Below are 18,199 nucleotides of genomic sequence, written 5' to 3'. Positions count from 1 at the left end.
AGAACCAGGCAAGAAATTTGTAAGCACTTCTGTTTCTTGAGTAACTCATCTGAAAGAGCACTGACCAGCATACACTTGTATTTTTAATCTCCAGGCTCAGGCTGATCTGAGTTAGACAGGACCATTCGAAGACTGCAAATCAAAGCAAGAAGATATCTTGTCATATATGTCTCCTAGGGAAGACACTGCCATCCTTTGCTGCTATTAGCATCCCTTAACTAGTACTGGAGGAATTAGCATTGCGAAGTCCCACGGAGGATATTGATGAGTTATTACGCCAGTTGAGTTAGATCTCTGTTGTAGTGCAGTGAATAATGTCATGTCAATAGCATGCTCAGCACCAGTGTCTCTTGCTGTTGTAAATGTGACAAGTCCTATTTAAGGGTTTGGAGCATAAAGCCAGGACTGAGAGTGTGTGAAACAGAAAGGTGACAGTTGTCAGCATAATGCAGTTAAGGCCCATTGGATTAGAATTTGCATGATGCCGTTAGCAATAAGCTCTGAGTGTAGATTATTGCCTTGGTAACATTTTCTCTTTCAGCAATAATGCTTCCCTTGTAAATTCTAAAGGGCGTAAAATAAATATGATATAAAATAGACATAGACAAGAATAGATAGATGTCATTAGTTCCATTATGTCTTCTTGGTGCTTTATGCTGAAGAATGTGACAGCAGGAGCCCAGCACTATGCAGTTGGAGCTTTGGAAGAGCCGGTCTGTCTGCCTGCCAATCAGCCTTGGCTTCCTCATCTGTAAAATGGAGAAAATTACATATGCTTTCATTTTTTTTTTCAGATTAAAACTAAAATAGTGTCATGCACACGGTTGGTGTCCTTTATTTTTGCTGCTTACTCATCTGTTAATCCATGTACATGAGACGTGTTTTTACGGTCACCCAGAAATGGACCCTCCCGCAAATGTGAGCAGGATGGGCACATACCCATCAAATCCTCATAGAAGGCATCCAGAGACAAGACTGCACCACAGCCAGTTCTGGGTAAATAGCGAGGGTTGGCTTTGTAGTTGAATTGGATAAGCTCCTGAAGCTGCAAGCAAATTTCCTCTGAGCATATTGGAGGCCACGCTCCATGTACCCATTCAGTGTATCTGGGTATCTCCCTCTTCCTGCTTCCCATCTCTGCACCTACAGGCTTCTCCTTTTAACCTACTTAGTGACAGTGCTTTGCACACAGCATAATGATGAGCTGCTCCCACCTGCTGCTAGATGTGTCAAAATTGTGCGCCAGGGATGTTTCTGGTGGAGAATGCAAGGTCCGTGTGCTAGATGAGAGTCTGTGAAGCATGTTCACATGATTGCACTCAGCATGTTCCATAATACCCCACAGACTGGTTCTCAGACCAAATACTTTGGGTTTATTACGGGGAGAAATTGGGCAGTGGAGAAAAGTTATTGATAGAGTCTCACTTGATTCACGGGCAATTTACAGATAATGGTGATTTTCAAATAATTTTTTATATTAAAAATAGATTTGCTCATTTGAATGATCTAGTTCTGGTGTCCTGAAGGGCTATGACCATGGCACCTTGCTCTTTTTGCCCTCTTTTAATGGGCAAACAGAAGGCAGAGAAATTTCTTCTTATGTGTTACAGAGGTGGGGAAATAAAAGAGGAGAGGTGATGCAACCTGTGGAAGATGCCTTTACCTCTGGAGGCAGTGTGAATGAGTGAATGAATGACCTTGCTGTTGTAAATACTCTCTTCTTTGTTGGTGCCCAGGGGCGCTACAGCCTACTGCCCTCTGTAGGAGAGATCATAGATCTGGTAGTTTGCCCTGGGGTTGGTCTCAGCTGCTGTGAGGGTATGGGAGGCCATCAGGAGGGCAAGAAGACAGGTGGACTGTGCTGGCCTTTGAAATACAGAGTACTGATTACGGTTATAGTGTGAATTGTGGCTCTGCCACTTACCTGGATGAAGTTGTACTAGAGATTTTTAGAGTTCAGTTTTGTCCCCTGTGAAACAAACATTCCTTGTACCACACTGCCTGCAGGCAGGAATAGAGGGTGTGGTGAGGCAATGCTGCAGGTGGCCAGGGTTCAGTCCTGTCTGTCAAGGGTGAGACAGATTATATTAGATTATATTAGACTGATTATATTAGTGAGAATGGTAAGACAGTAACCAGCCAGTTACAATGTAGAGTGACAGACTCCTAGTCAATCATCAGGCGTTTTTACAAGTGCTTTCTATATATGAACTCTTTCCCAATAAGGCAAGTATTATCATCACTCCCATTTTACAAAGGGGAAAACTGAGTGCCCAGAAAGGAGAAGTCACTTGCTGTTCAGGTGCTAGAATGAATTCAGACCCAGACAGCTACCTTGAGTCCATAGTGTTAATCAGCTTAGTTTGAGTTCAGACAGTTGCTGAGTTTGGTACCTGATTATACCTTCCTCTTTCTCTGGGGTCATTGATACCATCCTTCACAGAGGAGATATCATCTGGGAATCATCAAAGGAAACTTGAAATTGCTAGAATGAATTATCATTGACATAATAGTGAATATCACATTTTTGCAGACTTCAGAAAAATAATATTATTATTAGGACCCATAATGCTTTCCATAATTTTATATACATAATACCAAATCTTAACTAGAAAAAAACCATATGATTATGCCCATTCTCAAATAACACAGGTGAGGCCAAAGCATTAGTAAGAATTTTCCTGAACTTGCATAGTCAGTACTCTAGCCATGCCCAACTGATCTTTAGTTAAAGTTGTTTTTAGCATCTATAGAGAAGATGATGTCTGTACGTTTCTCTGTTTAAACACCACACAGCTCCATATGGTTCCTCTGGTTTCAAGCATTATCACTTATGAGTCACGTTTGACCCATTCATAGTCAAAAAATAATACTAGATGTCACTGTTGCATGACAATAAGCATCCTCTTTGATTTTGCACTTGTAGGTTCTTGAATCACTAAGATAAGTTATGTAACTTAGCAAAGAAAACACCAAAATGAGTTGATTTGCTAAAGCTATCAGTAAGCTGCCAGCAAGTGCCATGCATCCCATGGAAATGGGAGAGGAGTACTTGGGATTCTTAATTATGTTTCTATGTCTCAGTCCTGGGTGTCAGGAACAGGTGGACCTCTGAACTACTTACTAATGTGTCATGTGTGAGTTCTGTTCTAAAATGATAGGTAGTTGCTTCTGTGAACATAGTATCAAATAAATTAGCATTCCTATTTTGTTGGAGATAATACATTTGTGAAATGGCATGATTACAAGAGAGAGTGAAGGTTTGGAAAGACTGGAAACATGTATCTAGCATTTCAAGATTTGGTGTTCTCAGTATGAATTTACTTCTGTTCAACAAAGATAGATGGGTGGATGGACAGATGGCTGGGTGGGTGGATAGGTGGATTGGTAGATAGAAGGAATGGGTGTTTGGCTGGGAGAATGGATGAGTGGGAAAATGGATAGATGTTAGGAAAGAAGGGAAGGAGGGAAACACCGTAGGAGAGGTGTTTAAGTAGTATTAGGTAAGTTTTCATTTTTCTCTTTTTTTTCTACTTTTCTAATAGTAGTATGACTATAAAATAGGAAGTAAACTGAAGTCTAGTGAGGTAAACAGAGGCCAACTCATGGACTATGTGTTACTTGTTACTGTTCCTCATTATGTATTCTCACATGTACTGGTTACTGTCCCTCACTATGAATTGTTCACATGTAGGGTTAAGTCTACTTGACTCTAATCCACGTAACTTCGTATGCCAGGGTAATATGTGCAAAAAGTGACATCTGTTACTTCTGGTTGAAGCTCTTGAAACTTCAGTTTACTGTATTTCCTACCCTGTGCTTTGGAAGTTGGCAGTGTTAAAGATGATAGAAGTAGCATCTGCCAGAGTCCTTGGGTGACCACTCAGAGCATGGTCCACTGGCCTGGGAAGGACATGAAATGTGACTGTCATGATTTGTATGACAACATGGATTTTTGGACGCAGTTCCTTATGGAAGCCCATTCTGATTGATGTAGGAGACGTTATGAACCATGCTAAGAAAGCTTGACTACAAATTGTTGACCCAAGCAATCTATAGTAGGAATTCTATTCATTTATATTACCAATCCTGAGACCTACCTCTGACCAAAGTCTGAACTTCCTATATTCCATATCATATGTCCTAATTCTAGTATTCCTTTAAAAAATATTTATTTATTTATTTATTTATTTATTAAAAAAGAGATTTGCAGAGTAAAAGGGAGAGATACAGAGAGAACTTCCATCTACTCGTTCACTCCCCAAATGGGCACAATGTCCAGGACTGGGCCAAGTTGAAGCCAGGAGCCAAGAATTTTATCCTTGTTTCCCATGTGGCAACAGAGACCTGAGTACTTCAGCCATCTTCTCTTGCTTTTCCAGGAACATTAACTGGTTCAAAATGGGGCAACCAACACATAACCTGCTGTCCATATAGGATGCTGGTATAGCAGGCAGTAGCTTAACACACTTAACCACATGGCTGACCCCCTGTCATCTACGAATAAAAGTTATGGGTTCCTTGAATTAATGGCACACTTCCTTCTGTCCCTTGAATGTGATGGTAGTTATATAAATATATGCACAGGACCGTTTGTCCCAGCATAACATAGTTATACCAAAGAAAGGATGTCATCCTCAGGCTGATGAAATCCGAGTAATGCCTATTGTTTACTAAATCATACTGTACCAGTGCTGATTTTCAAATTTGGACAATGTACTGTATATGTGTAACATGTTGCCATTCAGGGAAACTAGTTCCAAATAAATGTCAACAACAAAAAATTTATGGATTAAACTATGACAGTGAATTGTGGTTACTTGCAGATTCACTGCTGGACTTGGCAAGAAAACTCACATTGATGACATGGATCTCTGCCCTAACAATCTGAGAGCTGACCCTTCCTCCGACACACATAAACACATAGATACACCTAATTCGAAAAGCTACAGTCTTCCTACCCTGGAGTTCCTATAATTACATGAAAGTTTCTCTGTATTTTTTGAGGGTTAGGAACAGAAACAGGAAACACGATTCCTAGGGCAAGGGAATTGCCTGACTAATAGTGTGTGGACTTGAATCACTCTCCCAGGAGCCTAGTAACGCTCGGCCTGTGGATTAGTCTGGTGAACTACCTGATGGCTCATGACCCTTTGCTCCCCCTGGATGTGTTTGTTCTGATTTTTGCTCTTATTGCTAGTGGCAGCTCCGAGTTTTTTATGAAGTGCAGGGAGTGAACCAAGAGACAACTCATCAGTTGTAACTTACGTATGTAGAAGAATGGATGAGCCATGTGACCATGCTGTCATTCTTGTTGGGTATTGCTTTTGGTGTCACCTTCTGAGACTAGTCTTCCTATTTTATGGAGGAAATATACACATGCATTGTTACTACTTGTGATCTGCATATCCCTTGGCAATTCCACAGTAAGCTTGGCTGGGAAGAACAACCTCTGCTTCCCCCTCCCCTTCAAATAGTGAATATTAGACTTTCTGCTTGTGATACCTTTCAATTTTTGTACAATTCTTTGTGTGGTTTTGGTATTTCATTATGAGTCAGATGACGTGGAGGCCAGAGGTGGGGAGATGAGGGTTAAACGCCACTATGTTTGTTAACTCTGAATGTGTATTGTATATTTAGATGTTTATAAAGCAGAAGAATTTCTTGGGGACTAAATTAGCTATTGACCAGTTTTACACTCCAAGGAGATTCTCAGCCATCCTTAGAATAGCTGGGGTTTTCCCCCTTCTCTGGAGAACAGGACTGTTTATGCAGTGTGTGCCCTCACCCACAGGTTTTCACAGGTCTTTGTCAATGTCCTTCTTTATCCAGTGCAGTGCGCAGCTTCACCTGACCTGCACTGGATCCTCAGCTCTGATTGTCCCTGACTTTGGGAGACTAACAAAATCCCTATGTTGGCCCTTTCCACCTTTCCTGGACACCCTTGATACTTTTCCTCCTGCTCCCAGAACCTGTACTTTTGAACATCTGCCTTTGTATTATCCTAAGAGCAGAAGTTTAAGTCTACCTTGGCCAGTCTTGCTTTTGCCACTGATCATGTGTTTGAAGAATTGTTTCATCACTTTACATCCTCTTTTACTACAAATGAGTTCTGTTAGAGACATAATCCAGATCCTGCAGGATGTAACAGTCAGTGATCTGCTCTGATATGGGCTCCAGGGAGGACCCTTAGGTGGCACTAGCATCATTCTGTCCGCCATGCTATACTGGAGCCTGCCCAAGCCATGGACCTCTCTTTCAAGTCAAACTGATTAAACTTGGGTTGTGCAACACTTTACCTTACACCTTAGTGAGCATATAAATTGCTATTTATTTTTATAAGTGAGAAAATTAAGGCTCCAACAGCCCCAGGTCAATGTGCTTCTCAGCTGCCATAACCTGATGTCTATTGTTACAAGCGTGGCTCTTGGGTTCTAGCCCAGGCCCTCAGCAGCCAAGATGAATGGGCTGTAGATACGCTCATCCTCTTAGCACAGGCTGTGGTCATCCCTGAGTGAGCCAGTGGAGCTAGAGGATAGTCCCAGCAGTGCCATTTGCTTCCCTTTGAAGGTGGCACTGGAAATACCATAAAATACACCTAGTTGTGTTTGAATATCACAGTCTAGACTGGAATTCCTATTTATCTTATGAGACTCTTCTTACCTGAATAGGCAGGTAGCCCTGATGTCAGTGTCCTTTGGAGAAGAGTTCAGGTCTAAGTGGTGACAGCGTTTAGTCCTGCTCTCTAACATCCGTCTGATAAAGATTGGGAGTGTCCTGTAAATGGAAGACAAGTAGGAAGGGTAAATCCTGAGAGCCATCTATTTCAGAATTGTGCCAGGAGGGTCCTGCCCTGTGAACATGGCAGCTTCAAGTCTCAGGCTCTTTAGGAGGGGTCCTAGCCTTTGGAGCTATTCCTTGCTTTTTTCTCCTTCTCAGCACTGGGATCTCATTTATGATGCCGGATTACTAAATGGTTTTGATAACCTCTTCCCTGTCCTTCAGCTGCTGTGAGGATTGTGAGGCTGTACGTGCCGAGCCTAGGGTCATTATTAGCTGTATTCATGTCACGTTGTACTCCACCTATCTACCTACAGAGTTTTGTGGTTGGCTCAGCCAGTAGTCTCATTAGGATCTAGGTCAGCCAGAGTCCTTTGGTATAAGAGTCTTGGCTGCTCTTATATTTTCTGTAAATGAATTTTACCTAATATTTGTTGCGGGCTCAGTGGAAACACTTGAACATGGATGATAGTTTTTTTAACATTAAAAGATTGTCTGCAGCGTCCTTCTATGAGCCAGGTTTTAAGCTTGCCATTCCCCTGTTGTTACTCTTTTTGAGGGCACAGATGGAGAGGAGATAATGTTAGCCTGAAGACCCTTCAGAGGCTCTTCTGTGTGCTGGGCCAAGTGTAGCCCCACCCCCAGCCTGTGGGCTGAGTGGAGTCCTAGCCTCACATGCTCCCCGAACTTGGCAGTAAAAGCCCCATTCTTCCATTCATTCCAATGATTTATATTCTCTCTGGGCGTCTAATATTAAACAGGGGAATTCCGACATGTTCCATAACACATTTACTGTAACTTGATACCATGGACTAAACTTGCTGTTATTTATCATTTCTTTTTATTTTCTCTCATTCCAGCACAAAGCCAAGGTAGAAGCAATGACCCTGGACCTCGCTCAGCTCCGTAGTGTGCAGCATTTTGCTGAAGCATTCAAGGCCAAGAATGTGTGAGTGTTCCAGTGGAGGGTGATAGATCATAATTTCTGGCTATTGTAATGTCTTTATCAGATGAACACAATGGGAGAACACAAGGCTGTTGTGTTGTCTTGGCGTCCAAACAGCAGGCTCATTTATATTGGCCCACTTGCAGCGTGCTGTATTTTCTGGACCCCAAGTCACTCTCATTATGAGATGTGTCATCAATCTAATAACAGCTTCCCAGATGAAAGAAAAAGATACTGTTAAAGCACTAATAAAAGTGACTAATAAAATCCCAGCAAGGGTAAGATGCATCTTGATTGTAGATAGTTTTTCAGAGAATCTCAGAACTGAGGAAAAGAATATTTTCCTAACATCCAGGAGCATGTAACCTTCATGATCTAATGCTATAGGGAGTGGGGGCAGGGTGTACGGACATCAGAGTAGGGGAAGAGCTGTTTTACAAACCTGCAGGGATTTGAGGTGGTACGTGGATCTAGCCGAAAATACAGATTCACAAAGGGAGAAAGTTTTTTTTTCTTCTTCCATTTTCTGATAATTTTTCAAAATGCCTAAAGGAGAAAGAATGAGTGGGCAAGGCAGCCAAGCTGAGGAAAGCAGTCCTGGCTAGCTGCACTGTAATTACACTGTTTTGCTTCCAAGTGTTTATTTTTCTGGTTACTTCATATTTAAAACAAGCAGTACCAGTTTCTCATCTAACACGGAGGTTTCAATTTCATTAATAAACACCTTCATTTAATTTTTTCTTGAGTGAGTTGACTTAAAAATGAGGATTAGGTTAATGATAGTGCAGGTAGTGCCAAGAAGAGGATCGTTAGACACACGGCACCAGCATGGCTGCGTCTGGAGAACGCCAGGAAATGACAGGCAGCCTCTGGGTTGGGCTGGATGGAAGGGATCCATTCTCCTGTTGACCAAGCAGACGCAGGAGGTGAGGAAAGGAACCCTAAAGCAAGCATTCGGGTGGTGCTGGGTGGAGCTCACCCCAGCTTGCTGTCAAGTCTCCTGGTCTTGCTCTGCGACTCTGAGCTGCTCACTTACTCTGCTAAGCAGTTGGCTCCCTGGGAGGCTCCTTGAGCGCCTGTAAGTGGCTAGAGTCAGCTCATCTCCTCGCTGCGGGCGCGTGTGGGGTACCATAAACTAGCCAGCCTGTGGTTATAGGTGCGCCTCACTGTGTACACTTGGACGTGCTTGAGAATGAGTAGCTTGTCCTGGCTGTCAGAGAAGCTCAAGGCAGGCACCCTGTAGTTCTCAGGATGTCTACATGCACTGCGTCCTCATGCTTTGTTCACTTGTTGACCAGCTGAACGCACACACCAGAAGTCCTCCGTGGTCTCAGGCATTCTTCTAGGCTCTGACAAGAGAGTGGTGGCTGTTCCAAGCCAAGTTCACCTCCCAGAAACCATAATCTCTCTTGTCAGCAAACCACAGTTTAATCCCAAGGGCCGCTTCCTCACCAGAATGTGTTTGTTGTTTGTGGGTAGTTTGAGGGAATGTGAACAATAATCATGAGAAGAAAGATAACTCAGGTTGAGGGTTTATTACAGGACACATCTTTTTAGATGCATTTTAGGATTGGATTCTCATTGCAGTCATTCACATAGATACTGTTATTATCTCTAGTATGCCAGTGAGAAATGTGAGGCTGGGCGGCTGTGTCGTTAACCCACAGGCACGTGAGAGGTAGAGCGTTTTGGAGCCAATGGGCTCAGCTCCGGCAAGTTCCCAACAGTCACTCCAGTCCTGCGTAACCAACGCGCTGAACAGTCTTTCATGTTTGATATGTCAGAGACTGAGACACGAAGAAAGGGAGTGACTCTGCGGGTCACTTGGCAGTGGTGGCAGCTGTAGGGATTTCAATGCAGTCTACCCATTGTTCTCCAGTAGTGTGCTGGTCCATTTAGATCTCCCATTCCCTGCCTCTGAGCATCCTCCTTCCAATTCCCACATCAGACTGACTGCACTGGAAGGGAGCTACTTTGCTGAAGAGAGCCAACTGTTATACAATAGGATCATCTTCCACCTCTTAACAGGACCATTAGCTTTTAACCATTAAGTAGTTTGGAAATAATCAGATTCAAGTGCTGTTTGTAATCACCAAGCTAAAACTCCTGAAGGAAGCTATCACCCATTTTGTCTAATCCCAGATTTTAGCAAATGACTGATTTTTTGTGCTTCCAGGTGCAGAAACAAGTGCGATTTTCCTTTCAGAGCATTATTGAGCACAAACCCTTTTGTATCCGTCTCTTGAGAGTATAGGATTTTATACAGCTTAGAGAAATATTATGGTGGCGAAAGTATGCACAAGAAAGCGGACAGTTTTACTTCTGAAATACTGCCAAAGTGAGATCTCTCATGGCTAGGCAGATGACAGGTTAGTACTTACGGTCTTTAGATTCTGAGAACTGTCAGAAGTGAACTGAAGTGCCGGTGACTGGGCTGCCAAAAAAACACATGTAACTCTATTCTTATCATCACCTCCCATCTTTAGAGATTAAACTTTTCTTGTGTGTAAAACATAATGACAAATGAAAGAAAGGCTGCCAGTTCAGAATCAATTTCTTTTTGTACTGTTGGACTGAGGAGAGGAAAAAAAACCCTTAAATTTGAATTCCATGTGGATGACCCATTTAGTAAAATATCGCAGGGCCCGTGTGCCAGCAGGCCAGGGCTCCATCAGGCTCTGTTTTCCTGTGTGCACTCCTTGGCTCAGGTTCTAGCCCAACTGTGTTTGCCCGCACGGGGATAGGTGACCGTGTGTGCAGTCAGGCCCCCAAAAGATCGAAACAGATGCTAAATGCAAATACGTGTGAGAAGTGACCCTCCTCGTATTGTGGAGCAGCCGCCCATCTGCCTTCCAGCTGAGTTGTGGATCCAGCCTCTTTGGGGGATATCTTCTTCTTTTTGAGGAGGCGATGTGTGGAGGAAGAGGCTATTTTAGCATGAGTGCTGCTAATAATGATTATATAAACAATAGCTGCTGGCTGGCTTTCTGTTTATTCTGTGCAAGTCAATGTGCTAAGCACTTATACATGGATTGTTTCATTAATTTCTTACAACAGTCCTACACATAAGCCACCCTTTTTTTTTTCAAATTAAAACGTTTAAGGCCACAAAGACTCAGTTTCTAAATATAACTAGTGGTGGGTCTAGATTTTAACCTCAAATCTGTCTGAATTCCAGAGACTGTACTTTCTGTTCATCTTTACTCTCCAGTCTCACATTTTTCAAAAGAAGATTCTGAATGGGTTATATATTGAAGGGTGGTGACAGATCACCCCAAAATTTGGTGGCTTAAGGCAATTTGAAACAATAAAAATTTATATTTTCTGTCTCTCCTCTCTCCTAAGTTCTTTTCACTCCTTCCCTCTTTCTCCCTCCTTCCTTCCTTCTCTTGCTAAATATTTACATCAGGATTCAAATAAGATCAATGCCTTTTATTTTGGGAACTTGTTTTTTTCCCCTGAAGTTTTTTTCAAATGTGAGTTATTCAGGGAATCAGGTAGTCCTCCAGAGGCTCATGTATTCTCTCCTGTGACAGTGTTACCTCTGTGGTGTTATTTAACATATTTCTTTGTCTTGTGAAAGAGTGACGAACTATGGAGATTCATCTACTTCCTGGTGCATTTTTTGGCAAAAGTACTTCATAGGTAATGGCCTGGTCACCCGTCACGAAGGTGCTGTGCCTGGTTGTCAGATCCCATTTCCTAAAGGCTCAGAGGGCCTGGTCCTGTTCGCCCTGCTGACCTCTCTCTGTTTGCGCACTGCCCCTTTCATTTGTTCTGTTATTGCACACACACTCCTCTGGGTGGTCAGTCTGTTTCCCCATGGTCCTTGCCAGAGTTAGTGGTGGTGGTGGTGGTCGGCCAGTGTGTCTCACGTTAAATTATTTTGGGCACTACTGGAAAGTTCCAAAGCAAAGCTGCGGTAAGTCCCAACCAAACTGAGTTGTGAAGGATATTTGTGTTTGAACAGTGATCCTGGGAGAAAGCCAGGCTGTGTTCTGCCTCCTGGGTGGAACCATCATCCATCAGCACGAAGCACCAGGACCTTTTCTGATCTTCTCAACCAGAACACGGCATTTTCTTTCTGCAACAGACTGAAAACCAATAGCGTGGTGTTTGCGATGTTTTTTGCGGATTTTCTTCCTAATATGAGCTGCCTAATTTCCTGAAAAGTTCGCCTTTTGAGCCAGATCCAGAACAGTTCAACAGCTCCTAGAACAGTGATGTGCTTCTTAAATACTTTTTCTTTAAAAAAAAAAATAAAAAACTGATCATTTGAGTTCTGTCAATCTCTAACCAAATGAATACTGAAATCAAAACCTGGAATTTTAAAAGTTGACAACAGCACACAACACAAGGCATTCATAACCTGAACCTTTTGCTCTTATAATATTGGCTGTGTTTGGTTTATCCTGGAAATGAATTTAAATAGCTAAGAATGTCATATTTAAATATGGCTAATTATGCAATTATAAAGGTTTGTAGAACTTCATTTTTGATCATGGTTCTCTAATTCTTTTGCTAATTTTCTTCCCACGCAATAATACAAAGGAATTTGGATTTGTTTCACTTAGAAGATGATACTAAAAAAGTGATTTTTTTAAAAAAAAATGGTTATAATAACAGTTTTTTATTCTCTCTTCAGGCATTCAAAGGGAAAAATCTTTCACAAAGTTATTTATTTTAACTGTCTACTAAATAACTTTCAGAACTGAAATCTACTGTTCCTAGTTGTATATATTTTTTGATTCCTATTCCAAAATTTGCTGTTTCAGATCATTCTATGGAAGTGGGTGGGCTAAAAGTTCTAAATAAATTCCAAAATTTGAGGGCTAGATTACCCTGAAAGCCAATGTGTAAATTACAGATTACTCTTTCCTTTTCTCCACAGCTCACCCAAGTATCATGCTTTAGCTAGCATATCTGAGTTACCCTTTGCTCAACACGATAAATCCATCTTCATTTTACCTAACAGAAGATCTGTTGCCTTGTTTTTCTACACAGCAAGCAATTGGAAACAAAAGGAAAACAGATTTTAACTATAAAAAGTACTCTATAGCAAATTATAACAAATACCCTAAATCTAGAAATTAATTATTATTTTAAGTAAATTTTGAGATAATTTTACTTTTCACACATACCATGCATTTTCTGCCTTAAAGCATCAAAAGATAGTATCGTGAAGCACTTAGTGTATCTAGAAATATCAGAAAAGAATGCTACCTTCATAACAGTTTTTGGCTTCCCCGAATGTAGCTTATTAGACACCAAATCTCCTTGTATAATTAAAAAAAAGGTTTCTGAAATAGATTGTATACTTATGTAAAGAATACTGCGTGGAAACAGTACGCTATAGCATAGGCATTGCTTGGTAACCATTCCTTTCAAGGACCAAATAGAGAGCACATAGTTCAGGTGCTTCGGGCCTTGAGGCCTCTGCTGCAGCTGACTGCTCAACCCTGCAGCGCAGCACGCAAGTGGCCATGGGCAATGCACACACGGATGGTGGTGGCTGTGTTCCAGGTTATAGAGGCCAGCTGAGTTTTAGCTTCTAATTCAGCTCTGCTGCTTACTAGCTGTGTGGTCTTGGGCAAGCTTCTCAGTGTAAAGTGAATCAGCCCCTCTGCTTAGCAGAAAGGACTTGAATGGCTAAAATGCATGAAGTGACAAGGCATATCTCCATGTATCTTGCCTTTGACTTATCAATGTGTGTCTATGTTTCTTATCTTGATCCTAAAGTGATCTGAGAGGTTTATAGGGATATATACAATATGAGAATATAGAAATAAGAAACCACTTAAAGGAAAAGATGGCGGGTGGACTGGTCAGATAGGATCATAAAGATATTGTGGATTTCCTAAGGGCTTTTATGGTCAGTAAAAATTGGGCATGAGAATGAGCTTTGAGATTCCGGGCAAACAAAAGGAAGGGGAAATGAAGTTCACGTGGTCTACAGTCTGTAAGGCCAAGGACAGCCGAGCACAACTGGGTATTGCCGCAGTGGTTCTCCTCTTCGGCTCCCAGAGCACTCAGTGAGCTCAGCCGAGTTCACTCCCACCGCTGTTTTGCTTTTCCCAGGTGCAGCCTCGTGGACCTGAGGGGTGCTTCACAGTTCTCCTTCAGAGCTAATGTCCAAATTGGGCTTTCTCTGGCTTTGCTGTTGTCTGTGTCCCGGGGTTACAGTTGTCTTTGAAGTAGCATGGGTAGAGTGTACATACCACATGTACTGCAGGTACCTATATGTTCCGGGATGACCAGATACTACACACACTCTCCCCTCCACTTGAAAAAAATTATGTATTCAGCCTATTGCTAGAAACCAGTTCAACATATGGAATTATATCATTTCCATATACTTCTTCTGTACTGTAACTCTTTCTGTTTCAGTTGTAATGCTGTTAATAATGTTTTGATAACTTTATGTAATGCTGTTCTTGAAAAATGTCTTTGATAGAGAACAATAATTATTCATTTCACCTTGCAGTAAAATTTGTTAAAAATTTTTCATTGCACTTTTTTGCAGTCATTAGAAGTCATTACTGCAATTGAATGTATTTGAATAAACCAAAATGTTGTTTGTGAAAGACTTTTTTAAAAAGATTTTTATCTGAAAAAGCAGAGTTACAGAGAAAAGGAGAAACAGAGGGGTCTTCCATCCTAGTAGCTGCAGTGGCTGGAGCTGAGCCCATCTGAGTCCAGGGGCCAGGAATTTCTTTTGGGTTTCCTACATGGGAGCAGAGCGCAAGAACCTGAGCCATCCTTTGCTGGTTTCCTAGGCCATAAGCAGGGCACTGGATCAGAAGTAGAGCAGCCGAATATACGTAAATATTTATCCCCCATGGTTTCCTTTTCTCTCTCCTCAGCACTCCATCAGTCATATAAAAATTATGCTAAGCTTTTACCTCTAGCAAATAATGCTAATTTTGTACTTGTGTTTTGATGACCACTTAAGACACTGGACTAGATGTGGGTTTGTGGTTTTTCTGTAAAGAATCAGGCCATAAATACCTTTGGGTTTTTATGAACCAGAAGATCTTTGGCAACTATTCAACCATTGTTGAATATACTGTTGAGTGTTTAGTCAGACCACAGGAGACTAGATGTGGCTGTGTTCAAACAAAATTTCATTTACAAATACATAAAGGATGTTAACTTTGCCCTGTGTCCTGGCAGCTGGATGGTTTACTACTCCTGGACTACAGCCCACAGTCCCTTGAAATGTAACTCATTTTTTATAGCATCCCTCTCATCATGAGAAATACTTATTGTTTTTTATTGGAAAATGGATCTGTTAAATCTAATCAAGATTGTGTGTGTGTATGTGTGAGTGAGAAACGCATTCAGCAATAAGTGAATTTCACATTTCTGCAACCTGGGATACTTAGGGCTATAGACGAGAGATAAGTTTGAGTAGAATAGTGTGCTGTACTGAGTTTTGGAAGCATCAATACACAGGAAAGCAGAAAGCTGAAGACAACTAAATAGATGCAGACACTGAGTCCGTGTTTGCAGAAGGAAACCATCATAACGGTTGGTGATGTTTCTTGTCTGTTTATTACGTGTTGTACACAGATAAGTGGCAACATGCCATTCAGTTTTAATCTTCCAGGGATTCAGAGGTTAAGGCAGTGACTAGAGAAGAAGGTTAATATATCACAGTTTAGACTCGTACCACGATTAGCCACATTTTACACATCAAGAAATGGAGGCTTAAAATGTTTAGGTCCTTGGTCAAAGTCATGCTAGTTAGTAGGTTCTAGGACTGGAGAATGATCCAAAGTTTGCTGTGTCTCTGAACCCAGAGAATAGCCAGGAGAATTAGAAAGATCTGTCTCATTTGGGAAATGTATCATGTTGAACACATTTCCTCTGAAGGATATTTGTCCCATTAATAGGATGGATGACAACCTCGGCCTACTGGGGCAATTATTAAGGTCACTTCAAGGTTGGAGGAGATGCTTCTTTGAGCCAATTTTCTATCACCATGTAGAAATTGTTTTGCTGAAATATGTGTAAAGGGGGTTAAATAAACTGAATAGACAAGAGGCTCATCCCTTCAGGTAAGGTACTCAGACTGTTTTCCTCCAAATGCCTGGGAAGTATCTCTCCACAGAGCCCATTTAAGCAGAAATGACTGCTATTTGCTCTCATTTATAGTTGTCTTTATACATTTCCTCCAAATGTCAGTGTTCATTTCCCCTTAGTTCCTACTAGTCTTTAAAATAATGCTTATAATGTGGATAAAAGTAGACCAAAAGGTCAGCTTGCTGTTTACACCAGTGAACTGCCAGAACAATTGTCCTCAAATGCAAAACCCCCTGCCTCAGTTCTGCCCTGGTTAGTAGTATTCTGGTTCTGCTTAGACCACCGAGCTCTGCTTTTCTGCTCCGTCACTTCTGGCTATGTTCTCCCAAGCTAGCGCTTGTAGAATCTGCACACACACAGGCAGTTACAGGGATACGTTAACCCTGCCTCTTGTCCTTTGCCTTGTTTGTCCCCCTCCTACTTGTCCATCACCTGTCCTTGGATGATGTGTGTCACATCCTGCATGGAGCATCCCTGTTCTTTCCTTCTGTTGTGTCACATCCTGCCCAGAACATCCCTCGTTCCTTCCTTTTGTTGTGTCGCATCCTGTCCAGAACATCCCTCGTTCCTTCCTTCTGTTGCATCACATCCTGTCCGGGACATCCTTAGTTCCTTCTTTTTACTGGGGCACCAGAGTTGAGAGATGAGTCACTCCTTGGATCATTGGCCACACCCAGTTATGGTATGGGTGACAATGACATTTGTTGTTGTGATTGTTAGACTGTGTCCTACAAGAGCAGAATCTTACTCCTCTTCTTTGTCTCAGCTGAGTTTGTGTTCTGCAATCACACAGAATGATAACCAAAGAAGAATTCTTTAAAGTTTCTAATGCTTGGTTTCTTCATTAGTAAAAATGGGAGATGGTAATAGCAGCAGTCTGAGATTTAGTTCTTACATAGTACCTGATGCCTAGGGACCACCTAATGCATGTTAGCCTGTATCATTGTCATTAACATTGCTGTCATCCTTTGTAGTTGCTGCATTTTCTGTCTTTTAAGCTCAAGGAAGGGGAAGAATGGATGGGCAGTTGGGTTTTGGAGAGAAGGGGGAAAGAAACAATGAAGGAATGGAATGAAGTAGGAGGGACAAGTAAAAATGTAAAAATAAAAAAATCCTTCATTTGGTGAACTGCACTTTGAAGTGGCCAGTTCTAAGCCACTTAAATTTCTTGTAATCTTTCATTACTGTTATGAAGGCTATATACCATAGTTCTGAGAAAACATAGTTTTTTTTTAAGATTCATTCATTTTTATTGGAAAGTCATTTATAGAGAGAAGGAGAGGCAGAGAGAAGATCTTGCATCCACTGGTTCACTTGCAAGTGGCCACAATGACTGGAGCTGAGCTGAATGGGAGCCAGGAGCCAGGTCCTTCTTCCAGGTCTTCCACGCAGTTGCAGGGTCCCAAGGCTTTGGGTCATCTTCTCTACTGCTTTCCCAGGCCACATGCATGAAGCTAGAAGGGAGGTGGGGCAGCCGGGATATGAACTGGCACCCATATGGGATACCGGTGCAACGTGGGGACTTTAGCCATTGGGCTAGCACCCATATGGGATACCGGCGCATGCAACGCAGGGACGTTAGCCATTGGGTTACCGTGCTAGGCCCAACTGTTAAAACATCTTTTAAAGTAAACATATATACATAATAGTTATTCAGGCAAATACACTTGAAAGTTTCCTGCTAGGAATCTAGGACAATATTTCTGTTAGTAGTGAAGAACAAGCCTGTCTGGCCAGGGCTGACCCCTCTGAGACACATCTACCAACCCTGTTCTTAGAACCCTACTGAGACCACCCACACAGCTATCTGTACAGCAAAGCCATGGTGTTAGGGTTAACATGTAGTTACTCTCTGAGAACTCTTGGGTTATGTAAGACTTGGAAAAACTGTTTTAATTCTGTGGTTTAGAATTACATTTCACAACTTGAGCTTGGTTTTTCTCTTTGTACCATCCTAACCACTCCTGTTGTCATGTTGGGATTCTATATTTGCATAATTGACATGTTGAGAAGTTGTGCTTAAACCACACTGAAATCACAGTTTAATAACATGGGACTATCTTTTTTTCTCAGTAAATTGTTGAAAAGCTAATTCTTGTCAGCCTGAAAATTTGAACATAGAGTTTAAATAAATCAGTGGCACTCCATAGTGCAGCCTCCAGAAAATCCCCAAGGAAGATTATATTTTTAGTTAAACTGCTTGTCACTTCACTGCCTTCAATATTATGTTTTCTTCATTCTTCTTGAAAGAATCTATTTGGTATCCTGTCATTCAAAATTATATAAATTGATCCTTCCAATTAGTGAGAAAATTATTCCATTTGCTCTCTAAGCTTAAGCTGATGTTAAAATTCACTCGCTGAGTCACAACAAAAAAAATAGGTGTTG

The 18,199-nt window shown here is 41.6% G+C and overlaps 1 protein-coding gene and 1 long non-coding RNA gene across 4 annotated transcripts in view; one reads left to right on the top strand and one right to left on the bottom strand.

Annotated features, from left to right (window-relative positions):
• Positions 1-18,199, top strand: part of WWOX (WW domain containing oxidoreductase) — a 906,950-nt gene that overhangs the window by 242,523 nt on the left and 646,228 nt on the right. For all 3 annotated transcript variants that reach the window (XM_012926620.2, XM_058674091.1, XM_058674090.1), the window contains exon 6: positions 7,641-7,729. In XM_012926620.2, the coding sequence (XP_012782074.2) occupies positions 7,641-7,729 (89 nt within the window). The remainder of the gene's footprint in view (positions 1-7,640; positions 7,730-18,199) is intronic.
• Positions 102-16,352, bottom strand: LOC131482186 (uncharacterized). The gene is made up of 3 exons (XR_009246794.1): positions 16,244-16,352; positions 6,664-6,777; positions 102-749 (listed from the first exon to the last, which is right to left on the bottom strand). It is a non-coding gene; the product is annotated as an uncharacterized LOC131482186 (long non-coding RNA).

This window comes from Ochotona princeps, chromosome 16, assembly GCF_030435755.1.
Source record: "Ochotona princeps isolate mOchPri1 chromosome 16, mOchPri1.hap1, whole genome shotgun sequence".
Lineage (NCBI taxonomy): Eukaryota > Metazoa > Chordata > Mammalia > Lagomorpha > Ochotonidae > Ochotona > Ochotona princeps.
Note: the sequence above shows the minus strand (reverse complement) of the source record. Positions and strands in the feature narration are given on the sequence as shown.